This window comes from Plecotus auritus (genome assembly GCF_963455305.1).
Source record: "Plecotus auritus genome assembly, chromosome: 3".
NCBI lineage: Eukaryota > Metazoa > Chordata > Mammalia > Chiroptera > Vespertilionidae > Plecotus > Plecotus auritus.
In genome coordinates, this window is record NC_137772.1 from 215,663,986 (window position 1) to 215,689,037 (window position 25,052).

General features: G+C 44.2%; 2 protein-coding genes across 2 annotated transcripts in view; both read left to right on the top strand.

The window, feature by feature from the left end:
* POLR3B (RNA polymerase III subunit B) overlaps positions 1-11,783 on the top strand; it is a 102,562-nt gene extending 90,779 nt beyond the window's left edge. Inside the window, exons 26-28 of the mRNA XM_080660582.1 lie at positions 3,276-3,389; positions 6,226-6,399; positions 11,344-11,783. Coding sequence (XP_080516708.1) covers positions 3,276-3,389; positions 6,226-6,399; positions 11,344-11,473 — 418 coding nt within the window. The 3' untranslated portion in view covers positions 11,474-11,783. The remainder of the gene's footprint in view (positions 1-3,275; positions 3,390-6,225; positions 6,400-11,343) is intronic.
* An 8,597-nt stretch (positions 11,784-20,380) lies between these two features.
* Positions 20,381-20,854, top strand: LOC308244003 (large ribosomal subunit protein uL24-like; the record flags this gene model as incomplete). Its single annotated transcript, XM_080660090.1, has 1 exon — positions 20,381-20,854. Exon 1 carries the CDS (start codon positions 20,417-20,419, stop codon positions 20,852-20,854), a length of 438 nt encoding a protein of 145 aa, XP_080516216.1. The 5' UTR covers positions 20,381-20,416.
* Positions 20,855-25,052: the final 4,198 nt, after the last annotated feature.

Genomic DNA, 25,052 nt, shown 5'->3' on the forward strand with positions numbered 1-25,052 from the left:
ACTCCCTAACCACTCCCCTGCCAGCCTGGTCAACCCTACCTGCCCTCCCCTGCAGGCCTGGTCCCCACCAACTGTCCTCCCCTGCAGGCCTGGTTCCCCCCAACTGCTCTCCCCTGCAGGCCTGGCCCCTCCCCCAACTGCCCTCCCCTGCTGACCTGGTCTCCCCCAACTGCCCCTCTCTGCCATCCCAGTCACCCCTAACTGCCCTCTCTGCTTGCCTGATTGCCCACAACTGCCCTCCCCTGCAGGCCTGGGTCCCCCCACAACTGCCCTCCCTTGCCGGCCTGGTCTCCCCCAACTGCCCTCCTCTGCTGGCCTGGTCACCCCTAACTGCCCACAACTGCCCTCCCCTGCAGGCCATCTTGTGGTGGCCATCTTGTGTCCACATGGGGGCAGCCATCTTTGACCACATGGGGGTGGCCATCTTGTGTCTTTGAGTGATGGTCAATTTGCATATTACTCTTTTATTAGATAGGATACTATGTAATATTATTGTCTGTCTCCCCAAGTATAATGTAACCTCCTTGAAAGCAGGGCTTGTCTGTTTTGTTTACTGTTTTATTTCCAGTGTTTAGCATAGAGCCTGACACACAGCGCACACTCCATAAATATTTGTTGAATAAAGGAATGAAAACAAATAATAAATACAAATAGCTCTCACCTGAATGAAGACAAAGAGTAGGTTAGAGGACCCCTGTGGGAAGGTGGGACCCCTGTGGGAAGACAGAAATGTGAAGGATGAGAAGAGTGAAGCTTCTGAAGTGTTTCATGCAGAGGAAAAGCATATTTACCACCTCACAAGGGACAGATCTTGGTAGGTTCGGGAACTGGAAGAGGCCAGCCCGGCTGCCATGCAGTGAGGAGGTAGTGGTGCAGCCTGAAGTGAGGTTGGGGAAAGGGAAGAGCAGGTCACACAGGCAGAGGGATGGGTTTTCTTTTTATCTGGGAGAAACAGATATCCCTGAAATTATTGTGAAAGACAAGGTTTTGAAACTTGACTTGCACATGACTTTAAAGGATCAAGTCGGTTGTTTAAATTAAGACACACTTCAGTATTTTTATGCCAGGTAAAACTCTGGGACACAGTGTTTATACTGTTCTTCTGAGGTTTGAAACCTGAAATGCACAACTGAAACTCAGTGTGGAAGCATGTGTGAGAACACACAGCTTGATTTCAGTGCTGCAAATGGACTATCCAGATGTGATTAAAATGGTCAAAATCTGTATCTGTTAAAAGCATTGAGTGCTTTCTAAAATGATTTATCCAGGCTATGATAATATGGATTTCTTTAGCTGTATCATACTTGAGATGTTATAGAAAATCACATTACTGGGAAAGAGTAATGGTCCATTTAAAAAATAATTCAGTAAAATAGCTGAGGTCCATTTCAGAAAATGCTGTTGTTATTGCAAAACTAATCATCTTAGTCTTTGCTTCTCACCCAGAAATAATGCAGAAGTTGCCCAGAAAGTGTGCAAAACAAATGAACCATTTTGGTGGACTTTCTGAACATAATTTTACTGAAAGTTTTGAATGGCTTATGCTCTGCTTCCTATAGATAGCTAATGGCTATGTCTACCTCACTGTCCTCTACACCCAGCCAGTGTTTTCATCTCTTTCCCAATTATCTCGGAGTTCTACAAAGGGTTTGCAAACATATTCACCTACCAGCTTTCACCCTTTGTCATTCTTCAGCATAGCTAGGAGGGAAAACTGCATATGGCCTTATTCAGTAGATGATGAAATGGTGACAGAGTTCCATAAATTCTACCATGAGCAATCGTACACTGGAGGAATAGGATCATTTATTATTAGAGCTAGAAAGAAACTTGGTCCAACCACTTTGTTGTACAACTAAGAAAACTGAGATAAAGAAGTCATATTACTGTGTGACAAACTGAGACAAGAATAGGGTCTCCTGACACCCTGTTCCACTCCACTTTGGGTCTTCCAAGAATCTAGTTGTGCTTAAGCTATCGGAATGGCTTGATAAGTGTAAAAGCCTTTGATAATGATACAGAAAGTATAAGGTATAGCAAGCAAGCGGGCACAGATGTATTTACGTGCCTTTCTGCCATGTCTTTTGCTCTTCCCACTCTTACATCATGCTGTGGCCCATATTTACCTGGCTCAAGACTGGCCAGCATGGCAGGGAGAGCCCTGGATTTGTAGCTTCCTGCATCACTCTCCAGCTCTTATTTAACCTCTTGGACCCTCTGTGCCTTTTTCTTCATCTTAAAAATAGGAATGACAGATTGTTATACAGATTAAGTCATAGATTAAGTGACACATGGTAGATTTTTTTTTTTTTTTTTTTTCAGGAAGGAAGCTCTGGGGCAGTAAAAATAATTTTAAAGTCATCGATCCTCTGGCTACTCTTGCTACAGACTTAAGAAAAAAGGTTTCTTCTGTCAAAGCACTAAAATATTCACTCCTTTAAACTCTTACTACAATATTTCTAAAGATTCATTACTACATTTGAGGAACAATGAAGGGACCAGTGTTAGGGAGTAGAATGAGCAATGGAGAAAGGAAGTAGTAAATGAGTCAGATGTGGGCAGGAGCCACATTACCTTAGACGTTGTGGCTACATGCAAAATTTGGATGATACAGATTCTGAGTGCAATGGGAAACCACTGGGAATTTAGAGCAGAAGAGTGACCTGCTGCTATTTACATTTTAGAAGGAATGGCTCTGGCTTGTTACGTGAAGAAGAGATTGTTGAGAGAGGAGAGTAGAAGCAGGAAGACCAACTAGAAGATTATCTGCAGTAGTCCAGGCAGAAAGGATGGTGGCCTGGCTAGGGTGGGAGCAGTGAAGGAAGCACCGTTCCGTACACAGTTTCACAAGCTGTTTAAATTTCATTTCTTAATTAAACACTGTACCTTTTAATGCAGGGGTGGGGAACATCCAGCCCTCGGGCCATATAAGGCCTGCCAAATCATTTGGTCTGGCTCTGCCAAAGCACTAGGGGTGAGTTAATTAAATGTTTGACCAAATAGAGCAGGCTAATTTTTAAGTTGATAATTTTGCATGGCCCATGAATGATGTTATAAATATCTCAATGGCCCTTGGCAAAAGAAAGGTTCCTACCCCTGCTTTAATGTATCCATGGTACTTTCGTATTTTCAGATCTAGCCTTTTCATTTTCTTTCACTCACTCATAAACCTGTTCATAAACAAATAAGGGTCTGTCAGTGCTGAGACCTAGCAAAGGCTGTCTCCTGTTAGCCCACCTTAGTTTCTTAACCCCAAACTCTGACCTTTCTTTCAGTGAGCCTTTGGAAGCATACATTTACTTCGGCCCCGTGTACTATCAGAAGCTGAAACACATGGTGCTGGATAAGATGCATGCCCGTGCCCGGGGACCGCGGGCTGTCCTTACCAGGTAAGAGAAGGGCACTTACAGAAGGGATTTACAGTGCAGTTGAGTCTCCCTTGTAATTCCAAGTACAGCAATAAGCAGACTCAACCAAGTTTCTGTTTCCCTGCGATTTCAAACTTCGGGGTATTAGGCATCAACAAAAATTATATATGTCTGATTTACATTAAAAATCATTTTACAGGCACAAGAGCAAACCCTCCGTAGGTCTTCACAGTGTTCTCCTATGTAATCATTTACTGTGTACCAGTTTACAAGTATTGTCCTGTTCAGACAGTTCCTTTATAAGAATATAGGTACACTTACACACACACATGCATATCAGTACACCTCAGGCTCCCACGTGTGCACAGAAAACATATGCACACATTATTGGTAGCCTAAGCCACAGCTGTCATTTTTTTTAAAACTTCTGCGATTGGAGCATAAGGCACCTATAGTTGCATGCTTATTTGCATAAGCTCCAGGGTCCATGTATGCCCCTTCACCAGTGTATCCTCAATTCAAGCCCAATGTTGGATTTGATGAATGGATATAAATACCAAGTTTATGTGTTCTTACTACTACATTTTCCAGTTGGAGCAGTAAAGCCTAAGGCAGTGGTTCTCAACCAGGGCAATTTTGCCTCCCTGGGACATCAGAAAACATTTGGGGATGCCACAACTGGGGGTCAAGGAAGGAGCTACTGGCATCTAGAGGTCAGGAATGCTGCCAAACATCCTGCAGTGCACTGCACAGTCTTTACCTCCAAGAATTACTACCCAAATCAGTATGGCACTACTGCCAAGGATGAGGAACTCTGAGCCAGGGGAGGGAGCACAGGCCCTGGGGTCAGAATGTCATAGATGTGAACTCATCACCACCTTGTAGCACAACCATGAGCCTTGCACAGATCCCTGATGTCTCTCGGCTTCGTTTTCTTGTATATGAAGTAGAGACAATAAAACCCACTACACAGCATGTTGGTGAATGTCAGGTGTTTGGATATAGACTGTGTACAGTGCCGATCCATAGGAGATGCTCAATAAATATCCAGGTCCCTGTCCACTTTCATGGAGCATTGCTTAGATGTTACAATGCAGTGGAGGGAGCAAGAGGATGAAGCAGCTAATATTTGGGTCTTTGTTTTGTTTTTTTTTCCAAATCAAAGGAGAGGTGTAGATGATTCAATCCCTTGACCATGTAAAACTGAGCAAATGCACATGCCTATTGAAATGATAGGCATTTGTGTGCATAAATTACAGAAGAGGGAAGAGAAGTTGAGATTCTCAAGCCAGTATTGACTGCAGCAATGAGACCCTACTTGGGTTAGGTGTATCTTTCCCCTGCATACTGTCCCCTCCAGAACTTGTATTTCACTTACAACATCCAAAAACTATTTCAGAGTAATATAAATGTCAAAGCAGTTATTTCCTATGTTTTACTTTGTTGTATAAAAAAAGTTATTACTTTAGTATTACTTTTGTGTATTCCATATGAAGACAGCCTGGAGTGCATTTGTCTATAGTCAGTTATCTCTGTTGGTTAAAATTCAAGTTTTGGGTTCTGCCCACATGTGATCTGACCACCTTCACTTGTCCAGTGGCCACAGGTGGAAGGCTCCTTCCCCTGTCCCTGGGGGTTCTACTAGCAGATAAAAGCATATATGTGTTGTGCTCAGCTATGAAGTTTCCACTACAGTGTGTTCATTGAGATCTACTTATAAATTTTTCATATGTAGATTTCCTTTCAACAAATAATATACAACTTAAATTGATTTTCCATTGGAACTATCAACAACACAAGTTAACATTTCAGCATGTGCTGGCAATCATGTGTTTACCTTCTTAACTCTTTGGAAATCTGGCAGCAACAATAGCAAAGATTAAAAGATGCTGTGGAATAAAGCAAACAAGAGCTTTATAGTTCACCCCTGCTCAGAGTACCTCCAAGGAGTGTCACTCCAAAATAAGCTGGCCAGGGTGCTCGTGACTCTCTCTCTCTGTCTCTCTCTCACTGATAATTTGTGTCACCAGTACCTAGGTGGGGTTGCCTAAGTTGTTTCAGAATCTCTTAATTTTACCTGCATCTCTGGATCCTGGATTCTTAATCTTTTAAAGCATTCTCAAGCCCAGCAGATACATAAGCCACAGGGAGTCCATTCAGGGGCTAATAGCTGCCCGGTTCAAGTGCTCCCTCTGAAAAGGAATGGAGCATTTTCACACACGAAGGAAGGACTTGTATGGGACACACACCTGGGGCCTGGGGAGGTAGGTCTCTGGGCAACCTCCCATCTGGCTCCAGGTGAGTCCTGATCTATTCCAAATTTTATAAAAATCCATTGGCTTCTTTCCATGTTTATTTAATAGTAAAACTCCTCCCTGGAGGCCTGGGAATAACTGCTAGAGGACCCGGGTTTCTTCCACACTCTGTTCTGCTCACTTTTTCTGTTTTTAAATAACAAAGAACTAAGACATCTCTGAAAATACTCAAAAGACATCCCTCCCTAATAATAATGATAATGATTGTGATAGTAATAGTAATGCTAGCACTGGTACTTTGTATGCTGTGTGTCTATTATTATATCATTATTTAAATAATTACTTATTATTTCTATTTAAAAATAAAAATAGCAACCAACCACTAGGATTACATCTCTGCTTATTTAAGGCTCTTTGGAACAGGTAGTCTTATGTACGTTTTACAAATGAGGCTGAGAGGCTGAGCAGCATGCGCAAGGTCACTGCCTAAAAAGTGATTTGAATCCAGGTGAGCCCTGCTCCAAAGCGCTGAGCTCTTAGCCAGCATGTGATACAGCCGCTTTGTGTAATATAGTAACACATTTGTTTAACTTGTTTCAAAGGCAGCCCACTGAAGGTCGATCTCGTGATGGTGGTTTGCGTCTTGGAGAAATGGAACGTGACTGTTTAATTGGTTATGGAGCCAGTATGCTTTTACTAGAGCGACTAATGATTTCAAGTGATGCCTTTGAGGTTGATGTCTGTGGGCAGTGTGGACTTCTGGGGTATTCCGGCTGGTAAGTGGATACCATATGTCTTTCATATTACACCCCCTGCCTCTTAAATCACAGCTCGAGAATTGACTCTAGATCATACCTACTTATTCACCAACCTTCCAGTCCATGCTTTCCTGGAATTGGGGATTCTGTGTGTACATTTTCACTTTGTCTACCTAATGTCCTGCTCTTTACACAGCTGGAGTTTAAACTCCCAAGGACTAAGGACTTCATCATCTTGTTACTATTATCTCGAGTACCTTTTATAACACTTCACCTGTAAAAATCCTAGCAGAGTCATTGGTAGGTGTTATAATTATAGCATATTGTTAATGGAAACATTTTAGAGAAGATTGTGTCGAATGCCCTCATTTAACTTCAAACCTAAAGAGCCAGGTGTGTTGCCCCAGATCTTATAGCAAATTAGTGACAGACCAGGACCATAACCTGGTACCCTGACCCCTTGTCTGTACTCTGTCTGCATAGCAAGCTGCTTTCCACTTGGACAGTGAATCCCATGATGGCAGAGACCATATTGCTAACTGGCACTAGGATTGTCAGTAGGTAAACTGTGATTCGCAGTCTGTTAGTTCGGTGCAGTCAGTACACAAAGTCCATTTTAAAAGGTGATGCTGCATACCTTTTGTTTGTGTTGTTAGAGCACCTTTTCTCCTTTTAATGGTTCCACTGCACCAGCAAAGAACCACTACTCTGCTTAGTGTTGGTCATGATCCAGAACCCTGAATACCCCTGTAGACAGGAGGGCCTGCATTCCCCAGTCTCTCACTTTTCTATCAGAGAGCAGGTCTAACAACATCTGAGGCAGGTGCTGCAGGGATGGGAAGTAGCTTCATCTTCCTCATCACCCCTCACTTCCCTTCCAGAGCTTTTTCCCTAGGGATGGGCAGTCCCCAGAAGGGTAGTTAAGCCCAGATGAGTATTCATTGCCAGAGCTTGAGGGTTAGTAACATGGGCCACATTTTCCTTATGAGTCCCCCCGACTTCTTGCCATCTTTTTTTTTTTTTTAATATATTTTATTGATTTTTTACAGCGAGGAAGGGAGAGGGATAGAGAGTTAGAAACATCGATCAGCTGCCTCCTGCACACCCCCTACTGGGAATGTGCCCGCAACCAAGGTACATGCCCTTGACCAGAATCGAACCTGGGACCCTTGAGTCCACAGGCTGACGCTCTATCCACTGAGCCAAACCGGTTAGGGCCTTCTTGCCATCTTAAGCTGCCAGTTTCTTGGTTGAATAAAGCAAATTAAGAGTCAGAATGATGGGGGAAATGAAAGGGGACATCAGTAATACTCAACAGTGAAGGGAAAAAAAGGATAATGAGTGGCCTTCTTAGAAAACAGTGTATATCTTGCTAGTTAAATGTCAATTCCTTTTAGTCAAAATCAATTATTATTTTGGTGTAGAAGAGTCGATGAGACCTGTCTGTGAAGAAATTATCTCATTTTAAAAACTAACACCAGAGGTGGCCATTTGCCTTTCATAAGGTTGCAGAGATGGGGTGATAATATTCTGAGCGTAAACTTAGCTCTTTCTCGTATCAGTGACATGGTCTTTTGAAATGCATATTGAGTTTGCCTTTTATTGTCCTGTGTAACAACAACAAGGTGTGATATAATAGGAAGATGCCTGGAACTTAGCTCCACTATGGTTAAATCTTCAAATTTGGCACAAGGATTTTTAAGTAATTTACTTTGAAAAGATGGTGCAGAAGAGTCATTTTATTACCAATAGGGATCATGAAACTTCAAAAAAGAGTTTCTTTTTTTCTCTATTCTCCCTGCATTCTCTCATGTGCCACCACCACCCCCCCCCCCAAAGAGGAAGAGTGAGGAAAAGGAAAAGAGGGAGGGAGGGAGGAAAGGAGGGAAGGAGGGAAAAAAGAAAGAAGGAGGAAGGCTAAGAGGAAAAATAAAAAAAGAAAAGAGAGGGAATGAGGGAAAGAGGAAAAAGAATAAAGAAGGGAAAAAAGAAAGGAGGGAGGGAATAAAAGAAGAAAATGGAAGAAAGACGGAGGAAGAAAGGAAGGAAAAGAGAAGAGGATAGGAGAAAAGAACGATCATATTTACTCATGCACTTTGAAAACCTTGCCCTCTTATGCTGAATACTCGGGGAAACTAAGGTTAGCAGTAATTGGTCTCAATGTTATTCTGTTAACTTCGTATCTTCTTTCCTGCTTCGTTTCTGTCACATTTAAAGATTATCTGATGGCAGTGCCTGATTTTGAAGCTCATGTGTTCAATGTGTATTGTATTTGAAATCCTTTCAAAGAGCACAAATCAGGTTACACAGTTTAAGGGTCTTTACTGTAATTAAACAGACCTGGGTGTACTGGATGTCTGATTTTGAATGGCCTACTTACACCCTTGTTGCCAACAGGAAAGCATCCTCATCCAGTCTGGAAGGCTGGCAGGCTCCGCGTGCTGCTCTCAGGCAGAGGAGCATAATGATGCTGTCCTTTTCCCATGTTACCTGACGTGTGTGCTGGCTTGTGTGGGAGGGAGTACGGGCGTTTGCTGGAGGGAGTCGCTCTTTAATGAACAGCACAATGGAGGCTGGGTAATTAGAGCAGTTCAGAACCTTGAAACTGGCCTTTTGTCGCTGATTTGCACATTAGTAAGGCATTGCTATGGGGATGTTTACAGCAAGACTGTTCTACAGAAGACACGAAGGGTATAAATCACAAAAGAGAGGTCCAGAAGGAAAACTGCAGAGAAAAGAAAATCCCTGTTAAGATAATTAGCTCATGGAGGATGTTTCACTGGACAATCATTTCTCATGTGAAGCCACAGCCTCCTCCTTTTGCTGGCTTTGCCCTGAAAAATCAGTTTATTTTATTATTGTTTGGGTCAAGTTTCTTTCTTTGCGAGTTGTTCAGACCAGGGTAAGGTAATTTATATATTTCTATTTATATATGTATGTATTTTTATTTGTGTATGCATGTATGTGTACATATATGCATTGGAACATTTTAAATAGTGGAGAGATAGTTCATAAGAGAGAAGGTTAGTGGGCTTTCTGGATCGTGAATCAGCACGCATAGAAATTTTAAGTAGATTAGCCTGGATTGAACTCACAGGATAATGACAGGAGAATCTGCAAGAGGTTGCTCCAGCTAAATCCATTTCTCCAATTCAGTGAAGGCATGAACATGATACTTGAATAAATGAGACCAACCCAGGCACATTACAAACATAATTCGTAAACTGTCATGCATTAAAAAGATCTTTAGGTAATACTTTAGGAAAAGTAATTCTCATGTTTATATTATTGCTGTGGATAGAGTCAGATACTCCGCAGTTGAAGCTCCTGTCTGCGTAGTCACTCACCAGCACATTCAAATTCTCAGCCTCCGTTATTTTCTTTTCTGAAATAATACAAGCTTTATTTTGCTGATTTCAAGAATGATCCCTGCTCTTTATAAAATATTCAAAGTTACAAAAAAATATAAGTAGTCAGAATTCCCACCACCCTGTTAAAATTTTAGTGATTTTGGGGGACATCTCTGTTTGCCAGTAGTTCTGTACCATTTTTGTTTTTAAATCATGAATTTTTTTGAGATTGTTAATAGCAGGGAAATGCAAATAGATACCAAAAAAATCTTGGTACATGTGATTTTGGGGACTTCATACCTTTACTGAAACCCATTTGAGGACCCGCTTGGAACCATGCTGTTTAGCAAACTGCTTTTTTCACCTCATAGTGTGTCCTGGACACCTTTACATTTCAGTAAATATGGGTCTGCATCATTGCATTCAGTGTCTGCACAGTGTTCTCCTGCATGAGTGTCCTGTACTCACAGAACTATCTGAGCAGTCTCCTGCTTCGTGCTGTTGTAAATCGTGTGACCGCGAACATTCTTGTGCACATCTTTGCCACTTTTGTGATTACTCAATAATATGCGTGTTTACATTTCTTACACATGTGCCTTGCCACACTCCAGAACAGCCTTTATTGTTCCCTGAGGGCTCTCCCTCCCGTTCCCAGTTAGCACTGCCTCTTCCAGGCCTTGGTGCTGTTCCTCTTGCACTCATGTTCTCCCCTGTTACCTGGGAGGACCTAGTTTTCTACCTATTAAGTCTCAGGGTTTGTACTGGGTACCTACTGTCCCAGGTGCCCCAGATCCTTGAGGTATAGGGTGAGGCTCTGTTTTGGTCTGAAACCTGACAGAATAGTTTATTTTCTCCCCAGGGACCTTTCTTCACTTGTAGCCATTGATTAAGACCTAATCAATGGCTTTAAGTTCCCTGGCTGAAGGAAGAGAAAAGGTAATCCTAATAGCATAGTAGGCATGTTGATTAGGAGTGTGGGCTGTGGTAAGGATTGAATGGGAATATGTGCGCACACACAGGGCCAGTAAGTAAAGTAGCTCCCAATGCTCATAGAAATAACCAACTTTGAAGAGCCCTGGACACCACCTTTCTCTATGAAAGTCCCATCTTTCCCAGCATGCTTCAAGTCTCTCAGTGACAGAAGTCAAGTGGTAAATGTGGAGCTCTTGCCTAGAATAGTACATTGTAGTAGATGCTTATCAATACATGGAGACTGAATCTGTTTAAAATGCTTTCAACAATGAAAAATCTATATCTGAGTAACTTTCAGATGGTTCAGATTTCGGGGGCTTATTCCAAACAACTCTTTTGGCAGATGTTTTACATTTTAAGGAGAAAGGTCTGAGAAGTATAGCACTACCTGATTAAAAGTACATGTTTTTAAAACCGGGGGAGTGGTCATCGTTTTGTTTTGGTTTTTAGCTTCTTTGGAGGCTTCTCTTTACTTTGGGGACACACAAGTACATTTTGGATAGTGTGGCTGAACACTGAGGAATAGAAAACCAACTCGATGGAATGGCAATGGAATTTGTTAGAGAGAATTCTCACTTCCTGCATGCAGGCCTTTGTTCTGAGTCATTGTCCCTCTAATACATGCCGACTTGGGTTTCAGGTGCCATTACTGCAAGTCGTCCTGTCACGTGTCTTCCCTCCGTATTCCGTATGCCTGCAAGCTGCTCTTCCAGGAACTGCAGTCTATGAACATTATCCCCAGGTTAAAACTGGCCAAATACAATGAGTGAGCATGGGAAGGTGACTATCTAAAGAGAACAAACCATATGTCCAACGCAGTGCAAAATAGAAGGGACTGAGGACCATGTCTGCTCCTGTGAATAATTCCTTTGAATGTTCTCTCAGAAAAAAAAGAAAAAATCGATGGAAAGGATTTTTTAACACTAGAAGACTGACGGAACACCCCTTGATCAGTGAGTCTCGGGCCATGGAAGAGATGCCAGCAATGTGGACTATAATGCAGTTCCTCATTCATGTACTGAATTTGATTTGCTAATGGACATGACCTAAAAGATAAATAAACTTTTATTTCTGTTCTGGTATCTTGAAATTTACTTGTTAGAAAAACCGCCCTCCTTAAAAAGATTGTTTGGGGTTAAATAAAACTCAAAGGTTTGTATGAAACTTGGATATAAAGAACCTGTTTGAACCCGTCTGGTGTGGCTCAATGGATTAAGCATTGTCCCATGCACCAAGAGGTTGCTGGTTCAATTCCCAGTCAGGGCACATGCCTGGGTTGTGCGCTCAATCCCCAGTGGAGGGCATGCAGGAGGCAGCCAATTGATGTTTCTCTTTCATCAATGTTTCTTCTCTCGCTCTCCCTTTCTCTCTAAAAAAATAAATAAAAACATATTTTTTAAAAAAGAGAATCTGTTTGAATTGGTTGACTGTGATCTGAGCAATATGTGAAGGGAAGAACTGTGGGAAGCCAAGGGTGCAGTTGATAGAGCAGTGGCTTTCTTATCTGCTACTGTGAGAGGATAAATTTTTCTAACAATTGAATCTTGCCTTTATACACCCGAACTTCTTAACTTTAAGCTTGATGAAATATAATAAACATATTCCTACCATCTGAAGCAAGTTTGCCAAGGATGTAGCTTTATCTTATGGACTTAATTGCTACTATTTTGAATCTCCATGATCGTACCACGTTCAGTGTTGAATATCTGAAAATAATTCCATGGATGCGTTATAATTTTTCTCTTCCTTTCATTCCTGCCAAGATGTTAGCTGTCCATATTCTTTTTAATTTGACAGCCTTCTCCATTTCTAATTTGTTCTTAATTTCTCTGCCCTGAAGCCAGATAAATACTTATACTAAGGATTGTTTATAAAATAGGTCACAAAAGCTTTAAGTAGCTGTCTAAGGCTGTATTCCTAGCACGTCACAATGAACATGTTTCATAGAATATTAATAGGTTTTTATATACTGACAGGAAACACATGCCAGTGTGAAATAGGGTTGAGAAAATGGTTATAACCAAGTTAAACATACCAAGGACTTTGTCAAAGCCTTTACCAAGCTACCATGCTCCAGGACTCTCCAAAAGAGGGATGTTCCAGGAAACAGGCTAGTCATCGACTTGAGAACCAAACCTCGACATCACTTGGTAAAAGCAGAATGAAGGAGACGCTGCGGGTGAGTAGGCCTTCCTTAGCCATCACCACGGGTCTCCAGCCGCTTCAAGAAACATGAGGTGTAATAACGACTGAGAGGTTCGAATGTACCAAGGTCTTGGGTTATGCCCATCGCCCTTCCTTTCATCTGGCTTTGTCATTCTCAGAATTGAGAGTACCTAACGACTACTGGATGGAGTGTACAAAACATGTTCTGTACTTTGTGGGCCATTTAGTGAGTTTTCTTGGGTGACTTTGACCATTTCCTATTATGTGACAACTCCACTTACCAACTTCACGGAAGACGTAATTGCCTCGTAATGTGTGGCTCACCATTTCAGTGACCACTCGATGGTCAGTTTGGGAAGAGCTACCCGTGTGCCGGGTTCATAAGGACCTGCCATGTGTGAGGCACTGTACTAAGGACAGAAAGAGAGCAGCAAGTGCTGGTGCCTGAAGGAGCCAGACTGAGCTGAGGCCCAGACGTCAGCTAGTCATAGCACCATCGGTGATCAGTGCCAAGGACGAATCTCAGCCATGCTGAGGGGGCTCCAGGCATAAGGAGGAACTGCTCTGGAGATTTGGGAACGATTCTTCACAGGCATGCTTATCCCCTTCATACAGCTAAAGAAAATGAGGCACTAAGTGGCTGGCGCCCCAGCACCATACCCACCACTAGTGGAAACAGCGTGGGCCTGGAAACCAGGCTCTCTGAGTCGGTGTTGTTTGGGCTTCATCTGTGATTCTCTTTTCAGCTACCAGATGTGACCACTTTTTAAATAGATTTTAGAGATAGAGGGAAGGAAAGAGAAACGTTAATTTGTTGTGGTTGATTCTTGTATCTACCCTGACCGGGGATCAAACCCACAACCTTGGCATATCAGGACTACACTCAACCAACTGAGCTACCCGGCCAGGGCCCAGATGAGACAGTTTTTTTTTAATTCAAGTGTCACTGAGTGGTTGTTTTTCTTAAACTTTTTCCCCTAAAAAACCACTCTAGGCAATTCTGATCATTTTGCGGGTAGTCACCTAACTAGCCTTCTAGGAAATTCTCAGTCTCAAAGCTAACAAAGATTAAAGAAAATGTGGGTTCCAAATATAGACATCCTTAGGAGAAAAATTTGTGTTGGGTTTCTATTTCAAAAACTAGCAGACACTACATTTGAATAGCATTTGTTATTTGTAAATGCCTTGTTTTAAAAACTACCAGTTGGCTTTCCATTTCCAGTAATGATAGAGTAGACTTGTACAGACCACCCTCAGGCACTTTGTTCTCTGGGTCTTGCCAGGTCAGAGGTGGCACAGGGATGAGAGGCTACAAAACCACTAAGAGGCTGCAGGCCTGACCTGAGCCTTGGCAGAGCCAAAGAGCTGGGGAGACAAACCTGTGGGCTCCGTGTTGCCAAGACACCAGGACCAGAAAGGCCACAGTCCCAAATAGAAAGCAAGCTCATTGAGGTGAGGCCAATGTCCCCACTACTTCTCCCCTCCGATGTGTCTGCCCTGGCTGTCATAACAGAATACCTCAGACTGGGTGGCTTAAACGACAGAAGTTTATTTTCCCATAGTTCTGGATGCTGAAGTCCAAGATCAAGGTGCTGACAGGTTTGGTTTCTGGTGAGAACTCTGTTCCTTCCTGGCTGCAGACGGCCACCTTCTCACTGTGTCCTCATGTGGCCTTCCCTCTGTGAGTGCAAGGCCCTGTCTCCAAATACGAACACATTGGGAGTTGGGGCTTCAGCATACGAATTTTGGAGGGACACAACTCAGTTCGTAGTAACCTTCAGGTCATATAGCAACACAAGCTGAACTGCTGACAGTATTTATTAAAGCTGAATGTACCCAGCAATTCATTCCTCGGTGTATGTATGCCCAGCAGAAATGTATGGAAATGTTATCAGTAGGCATGTACAAAAATGTTTCTAATAGAGTTGTTTTTAGTAGCCCCAACTTAAAAATAACCCCTGCAGCCCAACAGGTGTGGCTCAGAGGTTGAAGGTCCACCTATGAACCAGGCGGTTATGGTTTGATTCCTGGTCAGAGCAACCTGCAGGAGAGAGCCCATCAGTGATTCTCATCATTGATGTTTCTATCCCTTCCTCTCTAAAATCAATAAAAATATATTTTAAAAATATAACTCCTGCATATTAACAATAGAACAGATAAATTGTGCCATGTTCACGCAGTGGAATACTATACAGCAGTGAAAAAATGCCTACAATAATCTCAATACTCTCACAACTATAATACTGGATTGAAAAAAATGAGAATGCATACTGTATTGGTTCCATTTAAGTTCAATGATAGGCATGATCTAAGGCAGTGGTCGGCAAACTCATTAGTCCAGTGGTCGGCAAACCGTGGCTTGCGAGCCACATGCAGCTCTTTGGCCCCTTGAGTGTGGCTCTTCCACAAAATACCACGTGCAGGCATGCATGTACAGTGCGATTGAAGGAGTACCCTAATTAAGTTAATAGCAATGTACCTACCTATCTAGTTTAAGTTTAAAAAATTTGGCTCTCAAAAGAAATTTCAATCGTTGTACTGTTGATATTTGGCTCTGTTGACTAATGAGTTTGCTGACCACTGCATTAGTCAACAGAGCGGCAAACCACGGCTCGCGAGCCGCAGTTTGCCGACCACTGATCTAAGGAGTTACGATCACCATTCCCTGGGCAGAGTGGGTGGCTAATGACTGTGTGGTGGAGGAAGGGGGCTGCTCGGGTGCGGCTGATACTTTCCTGACCTGAGTGCTCGTTCCAGGGGTGTGTTTATCTTACGAAAGTTCATTGAGCTATATACACTCAGGGCTTTTCACTTTTCTGAATGTATGTTATACTTTAGAAAATTTCAAAAAACACAGATTCCAAATTTAATAGCTTTGTCACCCAAAACAGTTTTCCCATCTTCAAAATGAGAAGTATAATAGTACCGACACCAAGGGCCATTTTAAAGACTCAATGAGATAATACACCGAAAGGGCTCCGTGCCTGGTACATAACAGGTGTTCACAAATGTTTATTATTGTTTTCACTGATAATATCATACTTCTTGCCGTCCTTATCCTGAACAGCTTCCTCAGGAAAGGGTTAGGAGAGGTAATCCCTGTTGTGGAGCGAACTCGAGTGAATGACCACAGGAGTCCAGACCAAATTAAAATTTAGGGAGCCTTTATTAGCCGGCCAGCCGGCAACTGCTCTGCCTTTCTCCATGCAGGGAGTCCAGAGAGCAGCCCCGACCCTTTGTGCAGGACCACTTTTAAGCACATTAACCACATCCTGTTTTTGCAGAGCAAGCAACCCAAGACAAAACAGTTTTTCCTAAGCAACGTCAGGATCATGCCATTGACGACCATGTTATTTACATGGTCATCCTGTTCTTCAGAAAGCTGACAGTGATCTATGAAAGAAGGCCTATGTGCTGGGAAGGGGCCATGAGACCGTATCTCAAGGCCTGGCCTGATGTCAGCACTGACAACTCTATCTGGGGCATAGTCCATGGCCTCTCTGGAATGGTACTAGTAAGCATGCTCAAAAATTCCCACTCTCCAACAATCCCGAGTTTCCTTTAGAAAAGGGAGTTCGGGAACCAGGACCAAGTGCAGAAACCGTAGGGTTTTGCAGAAGTTATTTGTGAAAGCCGCCCTGTTTCACCGTGGTAGGGAGGAAGGACGGTGGTGGGGTTTGAGAACCCACTTCCTTGGAACATCCATTTACCACTGACATCAAAGTGAGGCCTGTTGTCGGCACCGGAGTCCCAGAATAGTTTCATGAAGCCCACAGAACCAGTCCTCAAAACACTTCCATGTGCTGAGAGTCAAGTAAAGGATTTTGTTGTGTGTGTTTAAAAAAAAAAAAAAAAAGGAAAAGAAAAAGGCCTTGATTGGCTGCTGCATAATGGGATAGTTTTCAGCTGCTTCAGAGCATTTTGGGCCAACACCTCCGTCTGCAGTAATGAGTCACACGAGAATGAGCACATTAGGGCCAGCGGCTGTGCCCATCCACTTCCCGGCCAGCTGAGTAATAGAGAAGCCAGTTTCTGGGAGGCCTGCAAATAATTCCTTTGCGAAACGGATGGTCAGAAAAGTGACTGTAAAAGTAGCACCTCTTTACCATCCATATTTACTCCATATGTGTCTTGAAAACAGTTTATTTCATTTGCTGACTAAAAGTTGGATTTTTTACTACATCAGCCCACAGGGCCAAGGTTGTGAGAAATTAAAGTCAAGCTTGAAAGAGGCATTTTTAAATGGGAACAAAAAAATAAGCGTGTGCCGTCTGTTACCGCAGCCAAGCTGCCATTTGGGTTTCAGACACAGGCTCCGGAAGCAATTAAGAGATTTGCTTCAGCAAATCAAATTTATTGTGATCAGGATGCCATGGCAGAATATTTCAGAACAGCCTGAAACTCGCATTTTCACTCAGAAGTCTGAAATCTCAGCCCATGGTCAAAAGAGTTAAAGTGTTTTTCAAGTGCAGGTAATAGCTCGTTCCATGCATAATAAATTTTAAGTCTGGTTAACTCCCAATCATCCACGTTAACGCAGGCAAGGAGCGGTGTGAATAAATTAAAGCAGATGATGGATTCAGACCCTTTTGTATTGGATGCTGGGGTGAAGCTCACACTCACATTTTTAATGGAACTGGGAGGTTTGGTGAATTGGCTCTACTTTAAATAGTGGCTTCTATGAACACTGTATTTGAAAAAACTGGAGTAATACTGCCCTTTTTGGTTAAGTAATGATGGCAGATCGTTGGAGGGGGCAGGGATGCCTGACAACTGGGATGCTTCTAGGCCAGGCATTCTCAGAGTGGGGTTCCTGGTCCAGTGTCATTGGTATCACCAGGGAACATGTTACAAATGTGGGTGGGACCCAGCAGTCTGTCTTAGCAAGCCCTCGGGGGTTCCCACACAACCTCAAACTTGAGATCCATTGCTTCGGCTGCATGAAGAGCTCTGGATCCCACCCTCTCTTAGAGCCAGTGTTTAGATTCTTAGGGGTGCCACGGGACCCACCCCTTGGGAACTAGCTCCCCACTCTTCTCTCATTCTTAGTGCCGTGACTTTCCTTAAGCAGCAGGTTGAATAAGCCTGTTCCTCCCACTGAGCTTGGCCCCACTTTTCCGTCTCCCCCACTCCTACCTCTGCAGGTGGGGAGGCTGAGTGGAGGAAATGGGCATTAAAGGCCAGATTTATACAGGAATCAAGAGTGTCTCCAGACATGGCCAAATGTCCCCTGCAGGGCAAAATCAGCCCCAGTTGAGAACTGAATTAGACAATGCATATGAAAAGTGGTTTAAATTACAAAACAAGTGAGAATAGTTTCAAATTGCAGTTATTTGGATTTGTCCTCAGTAAACTGACAGCCCATGTGCTTCTGGACAATCTAGTGATTATCCAGAATTATTGAGTACTAGAGGCCCCATGCATGAAGATTCGTGCAAGAATGGGCGTTCCTTCTTCTCGCTGCTGACACCACTTTGCTCTGGCCTGGAGCCGCCTTTCCGCCTTCCCACTCTGCCCAGAGGCCCGGAGCTGCTGGGGCTATGCGGGATGCAAGAGTCCTGCCCCGCCCCCAGCCGCTCTGCGCCTGCATACGCAAATTAACCCGCCATCTTTGTTGGGTTAATTTGCATACTCACTCCTGATTGGCTGGTGGGCATTGTGAAGGTACGGTCAATTTGCATCTTTCTCTTTTATTAGTGTAGATAATTGTTACTCTATTACGCCAACAAATGTAAACATGAATCACAGAGCCCTTATTTTTTCTTCAGTGTGCAATTATAAAGAGCATTAGATAAAACGGATGTCCATTGTGTTGGTCATTAAGTTAAATAAAGTTTCATTCCTATTGTAAATGTGCTTTTATATATCTAACTAGAGGCCCGGCACACAAAATTCATGAGTGGGTATGGTCCCTAGGCCTGGCCTGTGATCAGGGCCATCTTTCCCAGCTGCTGGCAGCGGCCCCACCCCCCACCAGTACCTACCCCCGGTTCCCCATTCGCCATCGGGTGATCAGAGCCTGCCACCTGGGGGGAGGACCAAGTGGTCTGCCATTCCTGCCAGCTCGCCAGCCCCACCCCTGCTGCAGGTCGCCCTCTGTATGGGGGGCGACTGGTGGGGTGGGGGCCTTGGCCTGGCACCACCCATGTCCCCCACCATCCACCCTGGTTCCCTGTTCTCCATTGGGCAATGGGAGCCTGCCCGCTGTGGGGAGGAACCGAGAGATGGTCAGTGTGCATCATAGTGACTGGTCGAGCGGTCGTTCTGGTCGTTCTACCATTAGGGTCAATTTGTATATTACCCTTTTATTATATAGGATGGTACTATTACAGATAGTAAAAGATAAGGTTAGTTAAAATCTCCATTTTTATTCACATTTGCCTACAGCCTGATTCATTTTATATCTAGTCAATTTTTGTTTTTTCTCAAGGACACATGATTTTTATCATTTACCCAATAATATGTCAGCTTTGCATCTACCTGGCTGCCTCATGGCAGGGACTATTCAGCTCTCAGTCTACCCCATTGCAGAAACTCTACCTTCCTTTTGAATGGTCCTGTGCAAGTAAATGGGGTCATATGTCCTGGGAGAGCTCTATCCTAGCAAGCTCAAGGACTGCCTGCACTTTAAGATGACAGCAACAGAGCTGGGTCCCAGAGCAGAAATCTCAGCAGCCTCAACTGTCTTTCTGAGTGACTAGAAATTGTCCTTCCTCATTAGTCTTGGTCTTGCATGTCCCAAGTAGGCCTACAATCTGTCAGGAGCTGAAATGCATAAACCTCGGTCCAGAAACTGAAACAGGAGGCTGTTAATGATTCATTACCTGCTCTGCCAGCAGGGAGTTATTCTAATTACCTTACTCAGTGTCAGGTCTTACAAAAATGTAGGAGTAAATAATTGTAGAGATTGAGGCAGTTACAGTTCTGATAGTACAGATGTTGTAAGGACCTTTTAAATAAAGTCAGGAATGCAAATACACATACATATGCTCCCATTCTGTGTCTGGATCCCCTTGGTAGCCCCCTAATCAGTCATAGCAGCCTCGCCTGCTAAACCTGAATTTGGCCTCAGACCTTTGAACACCAAGCTCAGAAGCCACAACCCTTCAGCTGAGAGGCAGGAGCTGCTGTGGCTGAGAGCAAGGCTGCCTGCCTTCACATCCCAGCTCCACCGCCAGCTGGCTGTGGGACCTTGGGCACGTTGTTTGCCTCAGTTTCCTCATCTTTAAAAGTGAGGTAATAACAATACCTACTCATAGGGCTAATTGAATCGATTCATGTGACCCACGTAGGTGCTCAATAAATATCAGCTATCACTGTGGTTAATGGGAGGTGGCTTCCATATGGAACCTATTTGCCATCCTGGTAGCATACAGCCATTTCTCTCTCAATTAATTAGTCTATTTCATCTGTGTGCCTTATTACCTGTGTGGGTGGCCTGTCGTGCCGATAATGCTAGGGTTTGTTGGAGTAGTAAGTTTAAATGTGCCCCTCAGGGTGTGGATCTCTTCCCTCTTGCGGCCATCGTAGGAGCGCCAGCGGTCAAAATGAAGTTCAATCCCTTTGTGACTTCTGACCGGAGCAAGAACCGTAAAAGGCATTTCAATGCACCTTCCCACATTCGAAGGAAGGTTATGTCGTCTCCTCTTTCCAAAGAGCTGAGACAGAAGTACAATGTTCGGTCCATGCCCATCCGAAAGGATGATAAAGTTCAGGTTGTTCGAGGACATTACAAAGGGCAGCAAATTGGCAAAGTAGTCCAGGTTTACAGGAAGAAATATGTCATTTACATTGAACGAGTGCAACGGGAGAAAGCTAATGGTACAACTGTTCATGGGGGCATTCACCCCAGCAAGGTGGTGATCACTAGACTAAAGCTGGACAAAGACCACAAAAAGATCCTTGGACGTAAAGCCAAATCTCGCCAAGTAGGAAAGGAAAAGGGAAAATACAAGGAAGAAACAATTGAGAAGATGCAGGAATAAAGTAATCATACACACAACTTCCATTACAAACTTAGAATGAAAATAAATAAATAAATAAATAAATGTGCCCCTCACTTTATTCAAACGCTCCTCAATGCATGCCCTTGGGTACAGTGGCAACTGAGTCAGAGGGTGTGTTGGAAGTGAAGCCGTTTACACTCTTAGAAAACAAACAGCTTAAAGTACTTACCTAAGAGCGGGTTAGGAGTGCAGTCCTCATGTGGCAAAGAAATTCAAGACATGCATATGGCATTATGGGCCTTCCCATCTAGGATCTCCACTCCATCGAGTTACCAGATTGTATATAGATATTCATATTCAGCTGTGTGCATTGAACTCAGCATTAATGTCCCCCACGTAAGAATCTGATGACCTGCCTACGAAAAGAATTTGTGTATGAAGGAATCCTTGGCTGATGTGCAAAGGAAAAAGTCTCCCCTGGAAAAATGCAGGCCTTACACATTTAGCAGACCCTTGTGTCCACAGAAACAGTCATCGGCAATTAGGCAACTGCGGAAAGATCAGAGGCAGGAGCCCGCACATGAAACAGAGGCGGCACATGAGGATCACCGCCTTCTATCTCTGAGTTATGGGCGGCCGAGGTTGCTTCCCCCTGGGCCCAATCTGCTCTGAGCTTTTCCTGCTGCGGACAGAGGCCCCCGGGACGTTTATGCACCCCAGTTTTCATGCAGCTTACTGATCCCTTTTTCACATGAATGAAAGACGCCTTTGATTTTGAATTCTCACGTCTGGTTTGTGTAACACTTAACTGATGTGCCAGAATCATTCTGTACCTTAAAGGGGGTCTCGCACTGGGTTATTAAAATCAGTCCTTATGTGAAGAGTCACTTTGCTCACTTAAAGGATAATGGCCCTGCCTTTCTTAATGACGCTCATCTCGTTAAACCTGGATCAGGGAAAAGAGGGGCAAGCAGAGCAACCGTTGGAACCCTGCCAGAACCCATTGATGAGTTAGTTGATCCAGCCACACCAGCGGCTTCAAACAAATAGTATCTGCTGGTCAGCCGAGCTGGAGCCCTCTGAGCCTTTCAGCCCTGAACCCTGCTTCAGAGCATTACTTCCTGTTAGAATCCTGATAGAGACCTTGAACTGGTGGGTCCGCTTCATTTGATCAAATGACAGAATGGGCTGTTTTATTCCTGTGAAAGTCACCATCACCGCAGAGGTCCACATCGTGAATCCATTCACCCCACGTTAGGTTTCTTCCAGGCGGAAGGGCATTCTACTGCATCCTGGGAATGCCGTCATGACTTACATGCTCAGAATTGGGAGGGAAGACACAGAGGCTACCACGCACGTGTGTCTTTCACGAATTTAATACATGCTCAGCATTGGAAAAGAGAAGGAAGAGTAGAATTTAAACAAGGCAGACACCTGCTTTCACCTCGCCATTGTCAAGTCGAGGTGAAGTGAAATGTAATCTGCTGCCTCCTCATGCTTTTCACAGCCTGAGAGTCTCTAGAGTTAAAAAGGTTGTAGGTGGGTTTCGTTTTTATTTGTGCATTACAGACCCTACATTGCAGACACTGTCCCAGTAGGTGCTCAACCAAAGACATAACCAGCTGTTCCAGTGCTCAGTGGTTAAAGTTGCCTTCAAGGGTGATTCTGACTTTATGGGGTTTCCCCTTTAAATGCTGACTAGAAGCTAATGCCCCAATGAGACTGGGTTCCTCTGTCACACAGCAGGAGAGGGGGGACAGCCTGTGACATCAGGAGTGGGAGCTCCTGAGCAGTCAGGGCAAGTTTCTCAGAGGAGGCAAAAGCCACAGCTGACTTTTGAAGAATGAATGGACATGAATCAATGCAAGGATAGTCTGGGGTAGCATTGAAGGTCAGGAGGAGAGAGAGGACGATGATGATGAGCTAACCTGTCTTCTCAGCCCTCGGGAAATGCACAAGGATCAGGAGGAAGGGGTGAAGGCAGCGAGGTGAGGGGTCTCCTTGATTCTTTTCCTTCACTTACCAGTTTTCAAAATAATGAGTTAGTTCCCTAGCATCCTTCAACAAGGACCAGTGAGCTTTGGTGAGGTATCATTATGAACTCATGGATTAACTATATTTCATGTGTCCCAATCCATAGCAGTTTTATCATTCTGAGGTTCAAATTGTCTCGTCTTCGGCCAGGAGAGGCTGTTCAAGTTTGCTCCTGAGTCCTTTGGATACACCCTCAGCAGTCCTTGAAACTTGCTTGCTTTCAGGTCTGCCATGATGTCCCAGTCTCCTATTGTACATGTGCTGTCCCAGGACAGGACTCAACCATTTCTCCTAAGAGGCCAGTTTCTTTATTGTGGGAAACGTTTCAAGACCACAATCAGTAGGAATGGTCATTACTACTGAGTGGGTAGTTTGTTTCTAGGTTTTTTTGATGATTAAAGCTAAGATAGAGGATGGAAGAAAGGAAAAGAGGGAGGGAGGGAGGGACGGAGGGAGGGAGAGAGAGAGGAAGGAAGAAAAGAAGAAAGGCGGGAAGGAAGGAATCATGAGTCCATACTAATCGTTCCAATTCCAATTCAGGGCTACACAGTTTTCTTAATTACATCAATCTTACATCTATTTTCACACCAAAGTTCCAAGTTCTCAACACCAACATAATCACTGTCTCAGAATATAAGCACAACAGTCTTAGAACAGCACTACCAACATTACCACGAACAACACAATTACTGAAGAAAGTTTTTGTGGCTTTAGGGCTCTTTCTGTTTATTCAGAGTATCCCACTAGGGATATATAGTCAAATTACTGGTACAGCAGTAATTTAGAATTGTTCTCTGTGTGATTCCCACTGACAATATACAAAGTTAGGTTCATTTATTTCGCTTGATTTTGGTTTTTAGGAATTTGTTTCTTATTTAATTTTCTTTTATATTAAATCTAGCTTCTATTCCTGTCTTCTCCATCCTATTCGCTTTCTTCTAGGGTTGGCCATTTACCTTTTTTATGTTTATACTAGAGGCCTGGTGCATGAAATTCGTGCATGGGGAGGGGGTGTCCCTCAGCCCAGCCTGCACCCTCTCCAATCTGGGACCCCTCGAGGGATGTCCAACTGCCCGTTTAGGCCCGATCCCACCGGTGGGATCGGGCCTAAACGGGCAGTCGGACATCCCCCCTCTCACAATCCAGGACTGCTGGCTCCCAACCACTCACCTGCCTGCCTTCCTGATTGTCCCTAACCACTTCTGCCTGCCAGCCTGATCACCCCCTAACCACTCCCCTGACAGCCTGATTGATGCCGAACTGCTCCCCTGCCAGCCTGATTGCCCCTAACTGCCCTCCCCTGCAGGCCTGGTCATCCCTAACTGCTTTCCCCTGCAGGCCTGGGTCCCCCCCAACTGCCCTTCCCTGCAGGCCCAGTCTCCCCCAACTTCCCTCCTCTGCCGGCCTGGTCACCCCTAACTGCCCTCCCCTGCAGGCTTGATCACCCCCAACTGCCCTCCCCTGCTGGCCATCTTGTGGTGACCATCTTGTGTCCACATGGGGGCAGGATCTTTGACCACATAGGGCCAGCCATCTTGTGTGTTGGAGTGATGGTCAATTTGCATATTACTCTTTTATTAGATAGAATAGAGGCCTGGTGCATGGGTGGGGGTTGGCTGGTTTGCCCTGAAGGGTGTCCCGGATCAGGGTGGGTGTTTCCTTGGGGCATGGGATGGCCTGGGCGAGGGGCCTGTGGTGGTTTACAGGTCGGCCATGCCCCCCAGCGACCCAAGCAGAGGCCCTGGTATCTGGGATTTATTTATATTCTATAATTGAAACTTCGTAGCCTGGAGCAGAGGCCAAGGCAGGCCAGGGCTGCAGAAGCTTGGCTTCCTCCATCACTGGGGGCAACTCAAGCCTCCTGCACTCTCCAGCTCTGTGGCTGCTGCCATTTTTGTTGGGATTTATTTATCTTCTATAATTGAAACTTTGTAGCCTTGAGTGGAGGCCTGGGCCTGCCAGGGTGTGAGGAAAGCTTGGCTTCCTCCATTGCCAGAGAAACCCAAGCCTCCTGCTCGCTCCGTGGCCGCAGCCTTCTTGGTTGGATTAATTTGCATACTTGCTCCCGATTGGCTGGTGGGCGTGGCTTGTGGGTGTAGTGGAGTGATGGTTAATTTGCATATTACTCTTTTATTAGATAGGATTGTTATTGTTTTGTAAATATATGCACATATCCTCTTCTTCTCAGTGGTTGAGTATTGAC